Source organism: Caenorhabditis remanei, chromosome V, assembly GCF_010183535.1.
Source record: "Caenorhabditis remanei strain PX506 chromosome V, whole genome shotgun sequence".
NCBI lineage: Eukaryota > Metazoa > Nematoda > Chromadorea > Rhabditida > Rhabditidae > Caenorhabditis > Caenorhabditis remanei.
In genome coordinates, this window is record NC_071332.1 from 11,488,557 (window position 1) to 11,504,072 (window position 15,516).

Sequence of the window (15,516 nt, forward strand, 5' to 3'; positions counted from 1 at the left end):
AAAGTCATTCAGTTCCATCCCCGTTATAAGATGCCTCTAGATTTTTTTTTCTCCCGATTCGCTTTTTCCAAATCTCACGTCGTCTCCATATAGTTTGAACCTGATCATCCCTTTCTTCCGGACCCACCTACTTCTTTCATTCATCAAGATTTTTATATTATTTTTGCATAAAAAAGATATCAAGTCCCGTGGCTTTTTCCATCTCTTCCGTCCTTCCGACTCATTCAAATTTCAAGAATTCCCCGTGAAATCAATTGAAACACCATAATGACCCGCCGACCCTAAATATTTCTTTTCAGACAAACCGCTTTTTTTCTTTTCTCTCTTCTCCCAAATTTTCGCACGGATAGATTTACTGCATTCGAGATTAGATGCCAGTTCACTCCCTTTTACTCCATTCCACCTCGTCTTAGTCTAAAGCCTCTTTTTCTAGGGAAGAGGGTGGAAAAAGGACTTCATGAATATTTTCTCGTATTTCTTTTTCAAAATGAACTTTTTGTGTGAAATTGACCTGGAATCATTTTGGTTTGAATATCGGGGTCACTCTTCTATTTGGTAAAAAATCTTATATAATTTTTAAACTTCTATGGTGCTGTCATCTGTTCTTTATACTTCCGTTTTTCATCTTCCCCCTCCCCTCCCATTTTCCTTGGTTTGAATGTGTCTGACATTGGAACATTTTTGACAAATCGCTCCTCTGGTGACACTTTTTCCACTTTTCCTTTGATGCTTCTGTTCCTTTTTTCTTTACTTCGCAACTTTTTTTTTCGTTTTCTCAACTTGTTTCGATTTCACGACTCTCTCCCAAATATCCCAACTTACAGAGTGTTTCGAAAATGAAGAATTCACAATTATTTCTAAGGATATTAGTGTTACAATGGCTGATAGTGAGTTCTGGAAACTGATGAATGAGCATTCAACATTTAGATTCAGGTACTCGGTTGGTCTCAGCAAAAACAACTCATCAAATACTTGTTCAGAGATTATCATAAGGAATTGAGGTTGAGTCGAATTTTTAGAGCAACTTCAGCTGATTTAAAAGTTTTCAGACCAGTAAAAGATGAATCAAGTGGACCGACTAATGTAACCGTTCAATTATATTTCAAACAGATTCAAAAAGTGCATGAAAATGATCAAATCATAACGCTCTACTGCTGGATTGAAGAATATTGGCAAGATGAGTTTTTGATGTGGAATCCAGAAGATTTTGGAAATATAAAATCACTTCATGTTCCATCTGAAATGATTTGGAAACCCGATTTGTTGGTTTATAACAAGTGAGATTCACTTACAATGTATTCATGTTCTGTCAATTATATTTCAGCGCGAACATGAATATTAAAGAAAATGAAATGCAGACGAATGTACAAATTGAACATACTGGTAAAATTTCCCTTTTCCGGTAAACGTCTCGTAGAATATTGAATTAAAATTAAGTGTTTTTCAGAGCGATCATAACAGATATTACATGTGATTTACAGATGGAAAAGTTTCCATATGATCAAGTGAGTAAATGGAATATGATAGGTACAATTCAGAAGTTTTCAGCAAATCTGCTTCATAATGTTAGCTTCTTGGTCGTATGATGGCTCCCAAATAATGTTGAATACTGCTGAACAACCAACAGAAACACCATTAGATATCAAGAACAGGTGAGTGGAATAAGCTCGTATTCACTTCAAAACGGTAAAGCATATTTAATATTCAACCATTCAGAACAAATATGGCAATTCTGAACCATTACATTCCAAATATGGAATGGAAACTTGTTGATTTCCGTTACCGTAACAACCTCAAGTACTATGATTGTTGTCCGAATCCATACCCAGACATCTCATATTTCTTTGCTATCAAAAGAAATCCAAGTTATTATTTATTCACTCTGATTATTCCATCTGCATTCATTACTATTGTTACGGTTATCGGATTCTTTACTCCTCATTCATCAACTGGAGAGAATACAGAAAAAGTCAGTCTCGGAGTAACTGCATTGCTCTCATTGGCCATTATATGTAAGTTTCATTCCCAAAACACTATCTAATTCGGTTTATAGTGATGATGGTATCCGATAAACTGCCAGCCACTTCCAATTCTGTTCCTCTACTCGGTCAATATTATATTGGACTCATTTTCATCATGTTCCTAGCAACATATTGTACAACTTTTACTTTGGGAATTCAGATGCAGGGTAATGCGGTAAGTCAGAAATCGATACATCCGTATTTAAGTGAATGTTCCCATTTTGACTTTTTTGAACAGAATATTATCTTTGAACCTGTTACTTTATCTGTTGATATTGAAAAATGCGCGCAGAAAAAACCTTCCTCATACTTTTTATTCTTCTGAAAATTCAAAATTTAAAAAACTTGTTTATTCCATAAACACTAACAAAAAAGTATAAAAACATGAGATCACTGAAGGAACTTCCTAATACATTTCTCGTTTTCCACATTAATAAAAAACATGCGATGAACTCCAACATCCGTAGCTGCAGGCTTCAGAAAAACGTAACGTTTCTCTTCGAGAACTCTAAAAACGAAGTCGTTGTAAACTTGAGCACCAGGTGGATGGAATTTCGAATGAACTTCAAGGTTGAATTGACATATTGTGATTCCCTTTTGATCAAGAGGCCCTCCTCGATGAATTTGATCCAGAAACTCGAATTCACCACCTTCAATATCAATCCAGGCAATGTCGATTTGCTGGAAGATACAGAGTTCACATCTGGATACTTAGAAATACAGTAATACCTTCAATCCAAGAATATCTGAAAGGAAATAGGTGAAGGGGATTGTTGTCACATCTTGATATTCATACTTTCCTGAAATACAACTCGTGTTTTCTAGTTAGTTCACAATTGGTTACTTACTAGTTTTTTTGATTCTGGTTCGGTAGCACTCTGAACTTTGTGAATCCTGGTTTCTTCCCAATCGCAAATGGGAAATATTTTCCAAATGCAGTGTATAGCTGACGATTCGGCTCGATGATTGGGTCTGCTCCAAAGAATTTCGTGTTCGGAAGAGTCTGAAATGTTTCTTTTGCGAATACGAACCTGCGGAGGTCGATCATACCCTATTGAGTTTTTCCTCCGCTATTGTGTCATGTCCGATTCCAAGAGTAACCATTATGTTTTCTTCTTTCTGGAAAATTAAATTCATTCAGTGATTTGTTATGGAATTGACTACAGTAACTAACACAAGTAGGAAGAATAGTCCACTTCGTTTCATGCACATTTTCCATCGGTATGATCTCAACTTGGTTGAATACAGAATCACAGGATAATGTTTCAGTCCATTTCGTGTTTATCTGAAAAAAATTGTTAAAAAAACAATATATTATTTGAGAACTACCGATTTTACATCGCCTTTCCACATTTCGACAATCGGTTTAATACAATTTTGAAAGTCATTCATCAACTTTGGAATATCAATTTTTGATGAACTCTTATCCACTGTCAGATCACATTTTGGAAGATTATTCTGGATTTCGAATATTGGATTCATTTTTATTTCTTTTGGCTGAAATTTCAAATATATGTATATTTTTTTGGCGAATGATGTCACTAACCTTTTCGAATTCATATCCAATTCCATCCAAAGTGTCCCACTCTGGTTTCTGTGTAGATTTCGGTTTCAATTTGCTCTCCTCTTTTTTCACTTCCGGAATCTTTATAATCGGTTTCACTGTACTCTCCACTTTCTTGACAACATTAAAAACTTGCGATTCTTCTGGAATCTTTGGAACCGGATTCGTTGTATTGGCCAACAAACAGAAAATGATGTATATGAATACTATCAGGAGGACATAAAAGAATGCATGACTGCGTCGAAAAGTTTCTGGAAATTTGGGATCGGAGGCGATACAAAGGTCTGACGATCTGGGAAGTTACTCGATCGTGTGTCCATTTTAGTTGTGATTACAAGTGATGAGACACCAACTCAAACTGACCGTTCGTTTCTCCACATCATCCAGCACATCATTACTTTTTCTCGACCTCATGTTTTCTAAGCTACTTTTTTGCCAGTAAGTTCACGGAACTGTTCTTTTTAAAGTAAATTGCGACTTTTTTCATTGCCACACGTGTTTTTTTTGCAAAATCGCCATCAGCTTGTAAAAAAGGTGAAGCAAGTTTCGATAAAAAACAAATTGTCATTTGGCTCTGACAAAAAAGAAGGAATGGTCAATACTTGAGTTTTTACTTTCGTTCGGAGAGTTCAGTTTTCATAAACTTTCAGTACCGTATCATTTCAGGGTCGTCCGATAACTCGTCGTCTCCGTTCATTCCTTCTCTCGATTCGAATGAATCGAAATAGTTTTGTCCAATGGTTTTTCGGAAGAGAATTGATGAATACACAAGAAAGTATCAAAATGAGATTGAAGAAATATGTAAGTTCTTTTCCAGATTTCTGGTTTTTTCATTTTCTTTTGTCTCCCATTTTCACGGTCACATTCACTTGTCTTTTGTACTGTAATTTCGGCACTTTTTCTGGCGGAATCTTAAATATTGAATATTAATATTGTGGGTTAGTCGTTGAAGATAACGTAATATCTTTCCCCACTTTTTTGTCATTTACTCCCGAATTCAATTGAAAAATGTTTGCTTCCTTCGACCTGCTTACTATATTGTAAAAATTGCATGTTTCTTTTACCTATTATTCATGTTTTCCATGTTCACAGGACAAGTTATCGGAGTTGAAAAAGAAATTCGCCAATGGATTCGTGCAATTTCAACAGAAACTTCTGAAAACCGATGAGCCAAAGGTAGGGAAAAAAGTCAGTTTTCGTGTGGTTTTTGAGTTTTTGCATCTTTTTTTGAGCACCGGAATGCTTTCATTCATTTTATTTTTTTGAGTTTTGTGTGTTTTTGAGTTTAAAATATCTTAATATTTCTTTCTTAATTATTTTTCAAACAAATAAACATACAGACACATATTCATACAAGTCAACAGATACTTTGGTTTTAAAAATTCAGTTCAGTGGAGAATTAGAAATGGATCTCTCACTATCAGAACGCCGTTCTCCTCGCAAAACCGTCTTTTACACAATACATTTTCGAAGATACATTTAATTCAATTATTGAATAAATCACAATAGAAAACTCATCTCACTTTCAGTTTCTTCAGAACTAACCCTCCATTCCAAGAATCCCTAAAGATCAGAACTTTCCTCTTTTTCAGCACAACAAGACATCTCTCGTTGAGCAAGAGTCAATTGATAGCTCGAAACTATTGGATCCAGCAATGTATAATGTGGTTGTAGATGTGTTGAGTTCAGTTCAGTCAATCCGACAAGATTTGACTTCTCAAGAGCATTTGAAGAGAATACGAAAGGAATGGCAAATGTTGGCAAGGTATATTCACTAGTGGCCAATTGATATACCAACAAGGTATAATCGTGTGTTTTTTAGAATGCTGGAAAAAATTATAATGTGGATCTTCATAATTTCAACCGTCTTGTTCGCCTCCTTCATGCTCTATGACACTCAAGAACCCCCGTTTATTACGAATGAAGTTATGCGCTCAAAATCCACGTGAAACCCATTTTTTCGAAACATATTTACTTGTGATCTCTCATTGATACTCCTTTTTTCTCTTCTTCTTGTCATTTCTGTCCGATTCCGAGTGTATATAATAAATATTTCCTGGTTTTGGGGAATTTCTATAAGTTCATAAAGTTTCCAGATTTATCATTTTCGATAACTTGAGTCTAAACTGCACAAAATACATTTTTATGAAATCACTGATACGTCGCGTTGAAAAATAGGTTTGTATGATAAGAGATAAAGAGAAGGGGGAGAAGAACAACTTGGTTAGCATCGGGGGTATTCAGTGGTCGCTTTGATGGGACCATTGATGGGCAAGCTTGAGGATTGAGCGTTCATGCTTGTCACCATAGAATAATTTATCATGTTGAAGGACTCTATACGGAGCGATCATGCATTCCAAAACCAGAATGATGGTAATAATCCACTGCCAAAAAGAAAAGATGATGTGCGTGACAACTAATAATTTTTAACCGGTCCATGTTCAAGAAGAGTAAAAATTTCAGTCTCAATTCACCGACCAAGTTCCATTTCATATTTGCACAGCGGCATCGATGACTGCATTCAATGAAAGAATGAGAGACAAAAATTTGGTAATTGAAAAAGAAAAAAAGTCATAGAAAGTTTTTTCCAGATCTCTATGAGAAACTTCCGTCCTACAATCGAAGTCGACGGATGCCCGGCTTGGGATGAGGATATATGGGTGGAGCTTCGTATTGGAGAGGCCCATCTGGAAGTTTCAGCTTCATGTGCAAGATTCGTTTTGACTACTGTAGACCCAGTGAAAGGAGAAATGACAAAGAAAACCAGCAGCTGAGAAAGCTGAGGGAATTTCGAGTGTCTCCAGATAGACCAATGAGAAAAACGCACCTGGATAATCCGATTTTCGGAGTATACGCAGGACTTGTGAAGGAAAGATACATTCATGTTGGGCAGACAGTTTATGCAAAGTATAAGCCATCTGCTTTTTGAAGAAAACTATCAAACAAATCTGTTTTGAAAATATAAACTTACCGTCGATTTGATTTTTTGAACTTCTCATTAACAGAAAAATGATTCGGAGAATTTTTCAGATAATAAATTTCGATCATAAACTGAATATAGAAATCAGATGAAACGTGTGATAATTTTTACATCCGAAAATAACACTTTGTTGTTTTAATAAGCAAAAATAATCTTGTGATGTCACACCTTTCTGTTCGCTGTCTGATTGTCGAGGTGGTAGATAAGGGCGGAACGGACTGATGGATAGATCATTAAAAGGGTCAGTCTTGATTATTTACACACAATAATAATCATTGATAGTCTGATCTCTCGTTCTGCTCCAGTAATTTCATTATTTTCAGTTTGTATCAAAATGATCGAATTGGACACCGACGAGAAAGTTTTCATGGGCTGCATGGTTAGCTCATTTCTAGTTTATCATGTAAGTACTCCATATTATCCTCTGTTTGTGAAAGTGTTTCAATTTCAAGACTATTCGTCAGATCTATGCCTATGTTCATGCCAAAAGCCAAGAATGGATTCCAATTGGTACTGTCAAAAGTCTCCATATCTATCCAATAAAGTCATGTAAGCCTATTGACGTAAGTAAGCCCAGCAGAATTTTCAGTAGATTCAATACTTTAGTTATTTGCATTCAAATGTACTGAATTGGGTCCGGTGATGGGAGAGTTAGAAGATCGAGCTTTTGTGTTAGTGGACATGGCAACAGGAAAGTTAGTTTTAGTTTTAATGCAAAACTCGGAAATTGTTATTTGAAGGTTCGTCACTGGACGCACTCAACCGAAACTTGTTCACATGGAATGCTATATGGTTGATGGAATCTTAGAGGTTACGGTACCTGGGAAACCAAAGGTCTCTGTAGATCTGAAGAAAGTTGTGAAGAATGGACAAATTGTCCGAGCAGCGTATGTCATGAAACTCGTTTTTCCAAATTCTGATTTCATTTCAGGTGGCTCATGGACTTGAAACAAGACGGATTTGATTGTGGTGATGAAATTTCTGAATTATTGTGTGACTTCTTGGGAGAAAAAGACCATCGATTGATTTTCAATAAGCAAGGAGAGCATCTTTACACAGAAAGGACATGTGCACCGACAGATGAATGGTGGGACAAGAATCCGGTACCAAAGAGGAGAGATGATGTGAGTCAAAGACCAAAATTGGTGACACTGAGATCGCTTCGTTTCCATTTTTTTTTAATTTTCAGTCGCAATTCACCAACTTGGCTCCATTTCTAATCTGTACAGATGCGTCGATGAGAGATTTGAACGAGAAAATGGAAAAGAAGGTTTGTTTTTTTCCTATCGCCCTGTATTTGATTTTCTGAATTTCCTAACAGTTTTCACTCTCGTCCTCTCCATTTTTCCAGATCTCCATCAGTCAATTCCGTCCATCAATCGAAATCGAAGGCTGCCCTGCATGGGATGAAGATAAGTGGGCGGAGCTTCGAATTGGAGACGCTCATCTCGAATGTATGGCTGCATGTCCAAGATGTGTTATGACTACAGTTAATCCTGATACTGCTGAAAAGAGTGGAGAGAACCAACCACTGAAAGCAATGAGAGGATTCCGAGTGGCTCCCGAAGGCAGTATGAGAAAAATGTATTTGGATAATCCTATTTTTGGAGTCTACGCTGGACTGGTCAGAGGAGCATACATTCATGTTGGACAGACTGTTTGGGCTAAATATAAACCTTGTGCATTTTAATGTTCTAATAATTGTATATATGAAGTGATTGAACTGATATGATATATAAGAATGCTTATTTCATAACCTTGTTTTCTGATTTCCCTGCGACGGGTACACAAATACAAAATACACTATCCTGACGTCACATCTTTTTGCCTTCTTCCTGGAAAACAGTATTAGCAAAAAGGAGACGCAGACACTGTAAGGTTGTAGATAGCAGGTTGGTCAGAAGGTTATCGTCGCTTGTTTGTTCCTTTTCTACTACCAATTTTGCAAATGTTTTTGGTTTTTGTGGAAGATTTTTTTAGAGTTAATATTTTTATTCATTGTTATTTTCAGGAAACAAAAATGGAACTAGACAGAGAAAAGAAAATCTTGATTGGGTGTTTGGCAAGTTCTTTCATCTTTTACCATGTGAGTTGATGGCAATCATAAGCTACACATAAGCATTCCGAAGATCTATTTTTGTTCAGACCGCCCGTCAAATCTACACCTACATTAATGCAAAATCACAAGAATGGGTACCCATTGGAGTGGTCAAGAGTCTTCATATATATCCAATTAAATCATGTAAACCTGTTGATGTAAGATTTCTCTCCTGGATGTTTTTTTAATTCTCAAATTACAGTTATTTGCTTTTAAATGCACAAAAACTGGTCCAAAGATGGGAGAACTTGAAGATCGAGCATTTCTCTTGGTAGATGAGAGTACTGGAAGGTGCCAATCTTTCAATGTTTTGAGCAGTTTCAAGTTTTTAAATTCCAGATTCATCACAGCTCGTCAAAAACCAAAACTAGTTCATGTAGAGACTCACATTGAAAATGAAACACTTGAGATTACGGTACCTGGGAATATAAAACTTGTTGTGGACTTGAAAAAAGTAGTCGAGAATGGGCGTATCATTCGAGCTTCGTAAGTTGTATAATCCCAATAATCACTTTTATTTGACAATATTTTCAGATTGTTTGATAATTTACAACAAGACGGATATGATTGTGGAGATGACGTGGCACAGTTGTTATCTGATTATATCGAAGAACCAAACTATCGTTTGATTCTGTACAAAGAAGGGCTTTACACAGAGAGAACATGTGTTCCAGATGAGGACTGGTGGAATACTCCAGTGCCGAAAAGAAAAGATGATGTAAGTAGTTTTAGAGAAGTCTTTGGATGTTCCTATATTCTCAAAATTTCAGTCCGGATTCACTGATTTGGCCCCTTTCTTAATAGCAACCGACGCTTCGTTGAAGGCATTAAACGAGAGATTGGATACTAAGGTAATTGCATACGATTTCAACATCTTCAGTCAATATCTCCGATTATTATCGATCTATTTTCAGGTAACAATGCGTAACTTCCGTCCCTCCATATACATCGAAGGATGCCTTCCATGGGACGAAGACAAATGGGCTGAAATTCGAATTGGAGATGCTCATCTGGAATGCTTTGCTCCGTGTACAAGATGTGTTCTGACTACTGTTGACCCAGAAAAAGGAGAAATGAGCAAAGAAAACCAGCCATTAAAAAAGCTCCGTGAATTCCGTTTGGCTCCAGAAGGCAAAATGAGAAAGGCTCATAAAGATTCTCCAGTATTCGGAGTTTATGCTGGAACTGTGAAAGAAGCATACATTCATGTTGGACAAACTGCTTATGCTAGATATAAGCCATCCGTTTTTTAACCAAATTTCCGTATATTTGAAAAGACAACTGCAAAAAATAAAATTTCTTTATTTTGTAATGTTCAAATGCATATTTGACAATTTTATTGAACATTTCTAAACCGTAAGATAATTGACAAAAAAAACCACAGTTTGGTTAAAGGTTCACTTGATGAAGAAATTTCACAACATGTACTTTATAGATGATTTTCATTCCATCTTTTAGAGAATTCGTTCGAATCTTTGATGCTTGAAACAATAATGAAAACTATTCCAGCAATGAATGAAATACCAAATAAAATAAAGAAAATACCAAAGAAAACAAACATTATTTATTGAATGTTTTGGGCAGTATCAATTTGTCTCGGAGTCAGTTGTGGATAGACAATCACAGCTGCGTGTGGATTTGAATGAAACGAATCGTTGCCGGGGAACGCCATGTTTCAGATTGTGGAAGAGAATGAATGAGTGACAAGAATGAATACTTTCAGCTAGGACTATTTTGAGTCCGCTTCCACATTTCAAAACATCCTTCGATGATGGAAAAACACGTCAGACTAAATATAATTGTTTATTGAAATAGCTGAGAGTACCATTATTTGCACATGCGTGTGTGATGGTGACCACCACCATGGTGGGTGATTCATGAGATTTCATTTTACAGTATTTTTTGCTGGGGTACAATTTTTTTATTTAAAAAAAAAGAACAATTAGTTTTTTTTCCGATAAGATTAATGACAAATTAATCTGGGAAACTTGCTGCAAAAAATAATATTGAGATTAATTTGAACCAAACATCACGTAACCAAATTCGTAAATGAGACAGAATTTGGAATTCAGAATGCTGTAAGAAGTAACAATTATGTTTGAAAACTGATTGAACAAACCGATATAGAATGCAACGTTGACCCTGAGAGCAAGAGCCACAATCAGTCCCACAATGAAGAGAACAACAACAACAAGTAAAACAACAAGGAACCCTTTTTCAGCATTTTTTGAGAATTTTCTCGGTGGATCTCTTGTCACATTCTGTGGAACACGGTTATTGAATTAATCACGTACGGAGGGCGGTTATTTTGATTCGTCATTCGGCAGAGAAGAAAGAATTCAAAGAAATAGAAACGTGTGAGATAGTTTCTAGGTTTTAAAGCGGCTATATATTGTTTTCTTAAGCTGGTAGGTACGTTTTTGCAAAAAAACGAGCTTTTTGTTTTGATGTCTTCATTATATTTGTCAAAAGCCAATGTCAACAAACACTCGTGGTTTTTTTCTACGAAATTGAGCAAAACAAAAGGGAATTGTGTGGCAGACAGGAATATGAGGAAATCCACCTCATGAAACCTTCGCGACGATGCGTTTAAACTTGAATTTAGTCTGACGTATAGCTAGCGTCCACATTGAGATCTAAATAGTGCATTTACAAATGGACATTTCCATTTATTTTCAGCTATTTAACTACAAAACTTATATACACAATACTACAGTGAAACCGGCAATAAAAATTTGGCAACTATCAAGGATAACATTTAAATTACTATTTTTTCACTTCAAAGTTTGAATCGGTTCACAGCTTCCGATGTAATCATTTTGGCGATTGCCAAAGAAGACGTGGCAGCAGGTGACGGAGCGTTTCTGACGTGCATGATTAGAGATGATAGCTTTCCAGTTCCACTGTCGAAAACGAAATCATCGACAAGATTTCCGGCACTGTCCATAGCTTGAGCACGTACACCAGACGGGCCTCTTCAATTAAAATAAAATTATTTTGGGAAAGCAAGATTGACTAACCTGGTAACATCACTGTATTTCAATTCTGGAATAAATCTCTGCAATTGTTTGACTTGAGCAGCAATCCAGATTCCACGATAGAGCTCTTTGATACCAAACGTGAAATGTTTCTTCACTAACTTTTGCATTCCACTAAAAATAATGATTGTTCAACTGTACGTGTCTGCTGCATACCTGTAACTCAGAGATTCCAATAAATCACTTGGAGAAATACTGAAGTACGAATATCCTTCGCGTTTATAAGCCAGAACTGCATTTGGACCCAACCAAATATCTCCGTTCATTCTTGGTGTGAAATGAACTCCAAGAAATGGGAATCTTGGATCCGGCACTGGGTAGATATTTGTTTTCACAAGATGCCGTTTTTCGGGTTTTAGTAGAAGATATTCGCCTCGGAATGGTACAATTTTAGGGTCCGTTGAGCAACCGGATAGCGCTGCGACTCGATCCGATTGCAATCCAGCACAAGTTATCAAATTTTTAGTTTCGAACTCAGCAAATGATGGATCACTCGAAACTCGAATCGGGTAGTTTGAATCCTTCAAATTATCTTCAATCTTTTCTAACGGATAACTGGTATAAATCTTTCCTCCTCGTTTTTCAAAGTCTTCTCCAAATTTCTTCGTAACGTATCCCCAGTCAACAATTCCAGTATGAGGACTCCAGAGAGCTTTCAGACCTCTACAATGGGGCTCGATTTCAGTGATTCTTTTCGGATCAATCATTTCAATATCACGACATCCATTGGTTTGCGCTCGCGTGAACAATGCCTGAAAATTTGAAAGATTTCCAGAAGTATTGTTTTTTGATTACCAGTTTAATCGCTTATGGACTAGTATATACATTCTTTTCCAAAAAAAGTCATTCTTCTTTAATTCATTTATCCAGGAATTGTCCTTAAGTTTTTCCAACTCACATCTAGCCTCGGCACTTCTTCAGGTTCCACGGCTACAATCAATTTTCCAGTCTTCTTATACGGAATCTTCTCTTCATCGAAAAATTTATAAGACAAGTCGAGCCCCTCGACACATAATTTGGCTTTCAAACTACCCGGAGTATAATAAATTCCAGCATGAATAACTCCAGAATTATGCCCACTTTGATGAACTGCCAACTCTTTTTCTTTTTCGATAAGCGCAATTTTCAGATTCGGCTTCTCGATTAGAAGTTGACGGGCGGTTGCACATCCCACAATTCCACCTCCGACTATTACAAGATCGTACTTTGGAAGTTCACTGAAATGATTATGTGAAAATGCTTTGTTTTGCACATTTTAATGATCTACATTTGAGATTGTAAGAGAAAAGAAGTCATGCTACTTATAAAAGAGGCAATTGTAGAGGGCTTTATTGTAGATTTGGTTTTAATTATTGACAATAGTAAACTTACACAGACTTCTTTGGTGGACCATAAATATTCCGGAACGCTTGGAATGTATGACGAGTGAGCATTTTCAGCTGGAAAAACATCTTTTTTGTTGGTAAAATTCAAGTGGTCTAGAAAACTAAAGAGAAACGATATAAAATACAAAAGAAATGTCTCAAATGACTGAAGGCGTTGTTTACTTGATTGTTTTGCGTGCAAAATCTCCCGATTTTCCCATCTTTCTTTCTGTTTTCTTGTTTCTTATCGCAAAAATCGTCAAAATGTTCAATGGTTTGGTTCGACAGAATTAATGACTGGAGTACGGTAAGTAAACGTACGTGACGCGCATTGCGGACGATGCGTCAGATTTTGGTGCGCGAGACAGCCCGACAAATTTTTTCCACGAAAGTGTTTATTTTTTAATTGAATAAATTAAAATCTCAAAACATTTCTCAGCTTGAAGTTATTACTTCTTCATTCACTTGTTATTTTTTCTAATAATTTTATTTCAGAGTATGGGACTTTGCAAGTGTCCCAAACGCAAAGTTACCAATTTGTTCTGCTACGAACATCGTGTCAATGTTTGCGAGTTTTGTCTTGTTGATAATCATCCAAACGTTAGTTTTTGCTTTCTTACACCCCAATATATCATACATTTGCAGTGCGTCGTTCAAAGTTACCTGAATTGGCTGACAGATCAAGATTATGATCCGAATTGTTCGATTTGCAAGACAACTTTGACCGAAGGGGAAACTATTCGATTAAACTGCCTGCGTAAGTGAAAAGTTTTGAATTTTAAAAAAAGCAAGCATGAAAATGAACAGAATAATACATTTTTTCTGTAAAAATGCGTGCCAAAAAACAAACTGGAGCTGAAAAATTATGTTATAATGTGGGGACTTATGTTCAACTTATAAATGTGTATATATCAAATATCATATTCAAGATCCTTTTTTTTATGTTACTCGTAACATTTTCCTTTCAGATCTCTTACATTGGAGGTGTTTCGACGATTGGGCTGCAAGTTTTCCACCCAACACGGCGCCAGCAGGCTATCGCTGTCCGTGTTGCAGTCAAGAAGTGTTTCCACCAATCAACGAAGTTTCTCCACTTATTGAAAAGCTCCGCGAACAACTGAAACAATCGAATTGGGCACGTAATGCTCTCGGTCTTCCTGTTCTTCCAGAACTGAACAGACCTGTCAAACAGGTGTCAACGGCTCCACCTCTTCCCCCGCCGCAGGTGAAGCACGTAGCTTATGACAATGCGGCGATGGAAAAGGAAACGCCGGTTCATCATAATAGATCTGCCACTCCAGCAACTCACTTAGATATGGAGGACTCAGCTTCCTATTCTGTCTCCAACAACGATGTTACTTTCGCAAGAAAAAAGAACTACGCATCTGAATCTTCTAGTGATACTCGACCACTTCTTCAACAAGATCGAGACGCTGATAACGAAGAGAATAAGTACAAAAGACGGCCTGCGATGGACTGGATGCGTGGATTATGGAGAGCAAAGCATGGAGCGGGAATGCCACAGGATCGTTCGTCCGGACGAAAAATGGCTATTTTTGTCATGTTCCTGGCACTTCTTGCACTGATTACTGTAAGTAAAACGTATTTGAGAAAACAGTGTAACAAAACTGCTCAGTTTTATTCCTATTATTGGATTCTCGTAAAACCGAAACAGTCCGAATTCGATTACATTTAATGTGTTACTCCCGGTGTTTGCAAAAATAAGCGCCAATTCAACGACCCAACTAGGATTTTCAAGAAATTTAAAATCATTTTTTACTTTCCGCCCTTAATTCAAAAAATTTCCAGATTATCACGGTGCTTAAACAACGGTGAACATTCCTCCGACCCTATGTTCGATCCAATGGCAAACCCCAACATTCGTGTCGCTATTGATGATTCACGTCTTCCGCATCTTTAAATGTTTTATCAGACTTTCATCTGAAATTCAATTTCTTTTTTGTGCATATCTCTTCTGTGTAATATTTCATTCATTTCATCTCTGTTCATCCCATTCACTGACTAGGGAAGGCCCTCGAGTCAAAGTGGAGATATGGGACGTGACCTATATCGTTGGAAAGCTGAGAGGACGCTGATTCCAAATATATACTCAGTTTTTGCCCTCGAGGCCTGGTATTCGAGAAAAACGAGGTCAAAGTTTGGACCCCTAACAAGTCATTACCTTTCCGACGTGTTTAAAATGTCGGCAGCGTGGTGTAGGCGGTAGCAGTGTTGTCAATGCGCAGTCACTTTTTGGTTCAATTCCATCGGGCCACCAAATTTTTTTCGGTTTTTTAAGTTTCGTTTTTTTTAGATCCGGATGTGGGTTTTTTTTGAAAGTTTTGTTCAAATAGATAAAAAACGAAACTTAAAAAACCGAAAAAAATTTGGTGGCCCGATGGAATTGAACCAAAAAGTGACTGCGCATTGACAACACTGCTACCGCCTACA

At 36.8% G+C, this 15,516-nt stretch overlaps 6 protein-coding genes across 6 annotated transcripts; 5 read left to right on the forward strand and 1 right to left on the reverse strand.

Moving 5' to 3' along the window:
* Nucleotides 1-836: 836 nt before the first annotated feature.
* GCK72_019078 (uncharacterized protein) lies at nt 837-2,041 on the forward strand (the record flags this gene model as incomplete). Its single annotated transcript, XM_053732870.1, has 7 exons — nt 837-887; nt 934-1,001; nt 1,050-1,277; nt 1,325-1,402; nt 1,448-1,505; nt 1,549-1,652; nt 1,717-2,041. The coding sequence occupies 7 exons, from the start codon at nt 837-839 to the stop codon at nt 2,039-2,041; spliced, it is 912 nt and encodes a 303-aa protein (XP_053581783.1).
* Nucleotides 2,042-4,299: 2,258 nt separating this feature from the next.
* On the forward strand, nt 4,300-5,534 carry GCK72_019079 (uncharacterized protein; the record flags this gene model as incomplete). The annotated part of the gene is made up of 4 exons (XM_003115375.2): nt 4,300-4,386; nt 4,678-4,761; nt 5,178-5,350; nt 5,408-5,534. The coding sequence occupies 4 exons, from the start codon at nt 4,300-4,302 to the stop codon at nt 5,532-5,534; spliced, it is 471 nt and encodes a 156-aa protein (XP_003115423.1).
* Nucleotides 5,535-5,906: 372 nt separating this feature from the next.
* GCK72_019080 (uncharacterized protein) lies at nt 5,907-6,359 on the forward strand (the record flags this gene model as incomplete). Its single annotated transcript, XM_053732871.1, has 2 exons — nt 5,907-5,990; nt 6,177-6,359. The coding sequence occupies 2 exons, from the start codon at nt 5,907-5,909 to the stop codon at nt 6,357-6,359; spliced, it is 267 nt and encodes an 88-aa protein (XP_053581784.1).
* Nucleotides 6,360-6,899: 540 nt separating this feature from the next.
* On the forward strand, nt 6,900-9,916 carry GCK72_019081 (uncharacterized protein; the record flags this gene model as incomplete). Its single annotated transcript, XM_003115655.2, has 14 exons — nt 6,900-6,968; nt 7,018-7,128; nt 7,172-7,260; nt 7,306-7,452; nt 7,497-7,689; nt 7,755-7,835; nt 7,917-8,189; nt 8,577-8,651; nt 8,711-8,821; nt 8,866-8,954; nt 9,003-9,149; nt 9,198-9,381; nt 9,434-9,514; nt 9,578-9,916. 14 exons carry the CDS (start codon nt 6,900-6,902, stop codon nt 9,914-9,916), a joined length of 1,989 nt encoding a protein of 662 aa, XP_003115703.2.
* A 1,526-nt stretch (nt 9,917-11,442) lies between these two features.
* GCK72_019082 (uncharacterized protein) lies at nt 11,443-13,134 on the reverse strand (the record flags this gene model as incomplete). Its single annotated transcript, XM_003115182.2, has 5 exons — nt 11,443-11,638; nt 11,684-11,815; nt 11,858-12,453; nt 12,600-12,918; nt 13,073-13,134. 5 exons carry the CDS (start codon nt 13,132-13,134, stop codon nt 11,443-11,445), a joined length of 1,305 nt encoding a protein of 434 aa, XP_003115230.2.
* A 429-nt stretch (nt 13,135-13,563) lies between these two features.
* On the forward strand, nt 13,564-14,986 carry GCK72_019083 (uncharacterized protein; the record flags this gene model as incomplete). Its single annotated transcript, XM_053732872.1, has 4 exons — nt 13,564-13,665; nt 13,711-13,822; nt 14,034-14,667; nt 14,875-14,986. The coding sequence occupies 4 exons, from the start codon at nt 13,564-13,566 to the stop codon at nt 14,984-14,986; spliced, it is 960 nt and encodes a 319-aa protein (XP_053581785.1).
* Nucleotides 14,987-15,516: the final 530 nt, after the last annotated feature.